This window comes from Cyprinodon variegatus, unplaced genomic scaffold (assembly GCF_000732505.1).
Source record: "Cyprinodon variegatus isolate N-32 unplaced genomic scaffold, C_variegatus-1.0 Scaffold196, whole genome shotgun sequence".
Classification (NCBI taxonomy): domain Eukaryota; kingdom Metazoa; phylum Chordata; class Actinopteri; order Cyprinodontiformes; family Cyprinodontidae; genus Cyprinodon; species Cyprinodon variegatus.
The window spans coordinates 19603-24502 of record NW_015150649.1 but is presented as its reverse complement, the minus strand read 5'-3'; the positions used below and the strand labels follow the sequence as shown (position 1 = coordinate 24502).

Genomic DNA, 4900 nt, shown 5'->3' with positions numbered 1-4900 from the left:
GTATCCGATTCAGGACCACATAGCCAAGTCGCCTGGGTCGCACTGGAGAAAATCGGATCTGTGATGTTCAGACAGCCATGAAAAGATTAGATCCAGGTCGCATATGGACCACTACATTGGATTTTGGTCCTTTCAGGCTGCAGTGTGAACGTAGCCTTAGAGTAGATACCTCCTGATGTTTCTTGTCTCCATTCGGAGCTATACGATTGCCCACAATCCTTTGTTTTACATGACGTTTAGCCACAGCCCACCTAACGGAGTAAAAAAAGCATAGATAATTTCCTCAATAATTCTTCTTTGTGAAATCCTATCCGAGGGTTTCTAGAACAGAGCCTGCCGTCTTTATTAGCCTGTTGCACATTTTTGTCACTTGCTCTGATGCTGTTACCCTAGCAAAGATGGCATAAGAGATCACAGTCTCCACAGAGACTCTTTCTACAAATGCTGCAGCTAAGCTTCCTGAGAAAATAGTCTTCTCTGCTCATTCTTGTAGACTGCTTCACAGTTGCGTTTCCAATCACACTCTGTTGTCCAGGTGAACACTAAGGTGTTTGTACTCCTCCGCCACCTCCACTTCTTCTCCCATGATGTGAACATGATTCAACTTGTTCCTTGTTCATTTGGTCTACAATCATCTCCCTTGTTTTTTCACACTTAGCATCAGATTATTGTTTCTAGACCATGACACAAAGCAGTGCAGTAGCTCTGTGTACTCAGCTTCTTGTCCATCTTTGATGCACCCAATGATTGGAGAGTCCTCCGAGTATTTTTGCAGATTACCGTACTCTGTATGGTACTGGAATTCACAGGTGAACAGAGTAAAAAGGAATGGAGAGAGTACCATCCCATGTGGTTCTCCTGTGCTGCTGACTACCTGGTTTGACAGCTGACCCTTCTGTCTAACAAACTATGATCTGTTTGTCAGGTAGTCTTTGATGCAGGCAATTGTTGATGCCTCCACCTGAGTCTTCTGAGGTTTCTCAGAAAGTAGGTCAGGCTGAATTGTCTTAAATGCACTGGAGAAATCAAAAAACATGATCCTTACAACGCAGTGAGCGCTGTTTCTTGAAGCAGGTGCATAATGGCATCTTCAGCTCCACCGCAGTAAGCAAACTGCAGGGTGTCTTGATATCTTTTTATTTGTTTGCTGAGGTGATCCAGTTACAGTTTCTCAATGACCTTCATGATGTGGGATGTCAGGGCAACAGGTCTGCAATCACTGGATAAACAAGGGGAGTGGTTGAGATTTCAGGTGAGATAGAAATAAGTCAAACATTATTATCATGGGAGAAGAAGTGATTCACTAGCTGTGTCCAAGGGGGGACAGAGCACTGTGGTTCTTATTTAATATTTGTCAATCAGTCTTTGTAGTAAGATGCAAAATGCAGCATCTTCTGCTGAGATAGCAGCATTTGGGCAATTGACTTAATGAAGCCCAGCAAAATTAAAGGAGGCTGGCTCGGTTCTGGAGAAGCCTGAAAAGCCCTCTGGGGCTGGTTTTACAAAAAATAATTCTTCAAAAATGAAGAACATATAAAAAATCCTTTCATCATACTATCAGGAGAACAGTAGAGTGTCTTAAGTAAGAAGATTTTCCAGAGCTGCTGTAAGACAGATCACTACAGGAGATTCTTGCTGCCTACTGATACTAGCATCTACAAGGGCTCTTTGTACAAAAATCTGTAATATGAGGTACAAAAACATTTATTTTTCTTTGGAATAAAGTAATATTTTTTAATCAAATTAGTTAAATAAAAATGAGAAATTGACTACTGGTTGATTAATGTCTGATTTTATTAATGTATGTTATTAATGTAAGCCATTAATGTCTTTGATCCAAATAGCAGAACTAAAGTATCTTTATAGCTCTTGAACCAGTTTGTTTTGATAAAGGGAATTGGTCAATATACAGCATTGTGACCAAGAACCACAGCAGACAGTATGAAGATGAAGAAATATCAGAACAGCAAATGTACCTAGCCTGTCACAGGTAACAAAGGGTCACTATACATTACATTTAAGTGCAAGTGGGTATTCCTTGTAGTATCTATGGCAACACAACACTCATGAGCCCTGTGGCAGACTAGCAGTGAACATTTAAAGATCCCCCATCACAGGTCCACAAAAACAGTCTGTCACAGCTGGAGACAGAATGACACTGTCTGCATTTTTGATATTCAGGACATTCACTGTAAACCTCCTCATTTTATTTTCTTTTTTTACTTTTGATTATGTGTTTCTCATGAATATTTCATAACTCTTTATTATTTTCATAATTGGAGCATGTCAGAGCATCAAAGTGACTGATTGTTGGAGATTGCTATCACATTAATCTAATTGATGAAAATCCTGACGGCCCCACACAGACACAATGGTGTTTGCTTAAGTAATGAAAACAAGAACATCAATTTCTTTTCAGTTTGATCACTTCTATTATTTTACAATTAAGAATTTTTGTTCACTGAATCTCAGCTATGTTAGTGTTATTTTGATCAGTATAAAGCTGTAAGGAAGTACTAAGTTGGTTTCTCCTCGTCACTACTGTGACCACCACAAAAATCAATGTCTTACCTAAAGGAGAATTATGCAAAATGTCTTTCATGAACCCTATTTCTAATTTCTCCTTCAGATGATGGAAAGCTGTCTTTTGATGAATTCAAATCCTACTTTTCTGATGGAGTCCTGACTGCTGAGGAACTGAAGGAGCTCTTCCACACAATTGATACTCATAACACAGAGTGAGTCAAGGAATTGTCTCATTTTGTTTTCAATTTGTCAAAGCACGCTGTGCAGATTTTAGATATGAGAAGATTGGAAAAGTATTGAATTTATGCAAAGAGACATGGATATAATTAAACTTTATTTTCTGAAGAAAGTGTTCTCAGAGCTCCTGGAACACCCGTAACTGTTATATGGATTTATATGAACCCTTGGTTTGTTGAAACTTTCTTTTCACATAGTTATATGGTAAATCACGCTGTTGAAAGTGGCTTGTTTTTTTGTTCTTTTGTTAGAGGGAAAAATTGTAAATCTACATGGTCTTTCTAAAAGATATCTGTTTTGTGGTTTAGTAAGACACACAGCTGCAAAAGAAAAGCCTGAAACCACATCTGTTAGATAACAACAACTGTATTTCACATCTGCTAAACTGAATAAGCCATGGAGTTTAAGTTCGATCAATAACATTTGTTAATTTCAATCATGATTTTTGGTTACCACTCTTAACTTTTGTTTCTCAGAAGCTTTTGTGTTTTTAGTGTTCCTCAAAAAAGATCAGCCCATGCCCCCTTTTGTCCTACAAGCATTTTCCTTCTTCTGGCCAGTTTACCTGTGAGCATAGCAATAGTACAATTAATTTCTTAGCTGATATGAAGGACTATGTTTCTTCAAACCAGCTGGTCAAGAACTTTCACTGGCTCTGATGAGAAGATTTTACAAAGGAATTATCAAATGAATAAAGCCTTGGAAAGTAATGCATTTTAGTGCTGATTCCTATCTCACAATTATTAGCTTGCAGGACTTTGGGTTAATTATTTACTGATCTTAGAACGCCTTTGGATCTCCTCTGTATTTAAATAAAGCTATTAACTAGTTTAGCTCTATTCTGAAAGCAATACAAATTTAAATTGGTGTGCAGCTCTTTTTCAGTGTAACAGAACATTGTCGGCTAGCATAACAGGCAGTGTTTCATGATCTGAGGTGTTTTCAATTTTTTTATTTTCTTTTGTGTTTAAGTTTTCTGTTTATTTGTCATTTTATTATGGTATTTAAGTACTATTTTGTTTAGTTTACTTTTTAAAGGGGGTTAAAAATTGCAAAACCGAGTTTACATTGTCATAGATGAATAACGATAGTTCAGTGGGTGAAATGGACGTACAGAAAAGTTCAAACCCCATCGACACCTCCTTTCTCTGCAGATCTCACAATTCTAAACTTCCACAATAAAACGGGAGAATCCAAACGAATCCCCGAGCTGATGTAAACTCGGGGATGTTTTCTTATTTGGTTCTGGCCTGTACTTTTGTCATGCCCCGAAATTTACATACAGACCAGCCCACTGGTTCACTGGCCCAAGGGAGAGGGGGTATGAAGTGTCGACTGCTGGACCTGTGACTGGACCCGACCTCAGCAGAGAGCCATGAGCCGCTCGTCCCCAGCCCGATGAGGGGGGCTGGGGGCCGGTAAGGCAGGCAGGGGGAAGCCCGGGAATGCTGGTGCAGGCTACCATCACCGGGTCGGGTTAGGTCACTCCATCCCCTGCTGGCTCCCTGCCCCCGTCCGCCGGGAGCGTTTCCGTTTCCAGAGCAGACGGCTCAGTTCGAGTGCCTGGTGTGCTTTTACTACATGCTGCAGTGTGTTCGACCAAAATCCCGGACGATTTTGAAAAATCCCCCCGGACATTTCTTTTTTACTTATGACAAGTAGGACATGTCCAGGAAAAAGTGGACGTCTGGTCACCCTACCATATCAACAATATTGATATTTTAGTGAGTGAGTGAGTGCTTGTTTCTATGATGTGTCTTAGCCAACCAATCAGAGCACAGCTCATCTAAATATTCACGAGCATACCATAAAAGGAAGAAAACCTGTCGTTTCATTCTAGGGCTTTAACCAGGCTTGAATTAGGGTGCAAAGAATAGCAAATATGCCATTTTCAGCCCAACCAATTAGGGTTGTCACGATACCAAATTTTTCAACTCGATACCGATACTAAGGAAAATATTCGATACTCGATACCATTTTCGATACCACAAGGATAAAATTTCTAAATTTTAACAGAAATATTTTGATTAAGAATTAAAATACAATAAATAAATAATACAATAAACAATAAGAACAACATTTTAAGGTTGTTTGCTGTGCACTGTATTTAGCAAGCTTGATAAAAAACGTACAAAAT

The 4900-nt window shown here is 39.1% G+C and overlaps 1 protein-coding gene across 1 annotated transcript in view; it reads left to right on the top strand.

The window, feature by feature from the left end:
• Positions 1-4900, top strand: part of LOC107087828 (N-terminal EF-hand calcium-binding protein 1-like) — a gene marked incomplete at its 3' end in the record, with an annotated part of 18651 nt that overhangs the window by 6699 nt on the left and 7052 nt on the right. Inside the window, exon 3 of the mRNA XM_015379612.1 lies at positions 2630-2738. Coding sequence (XP_015235098.1) covers positions 2630-2738 — 109 coding nt within the window. The remainder of the gene's footprint in view (positions 1-2629; positions 2739-4900) is intronic.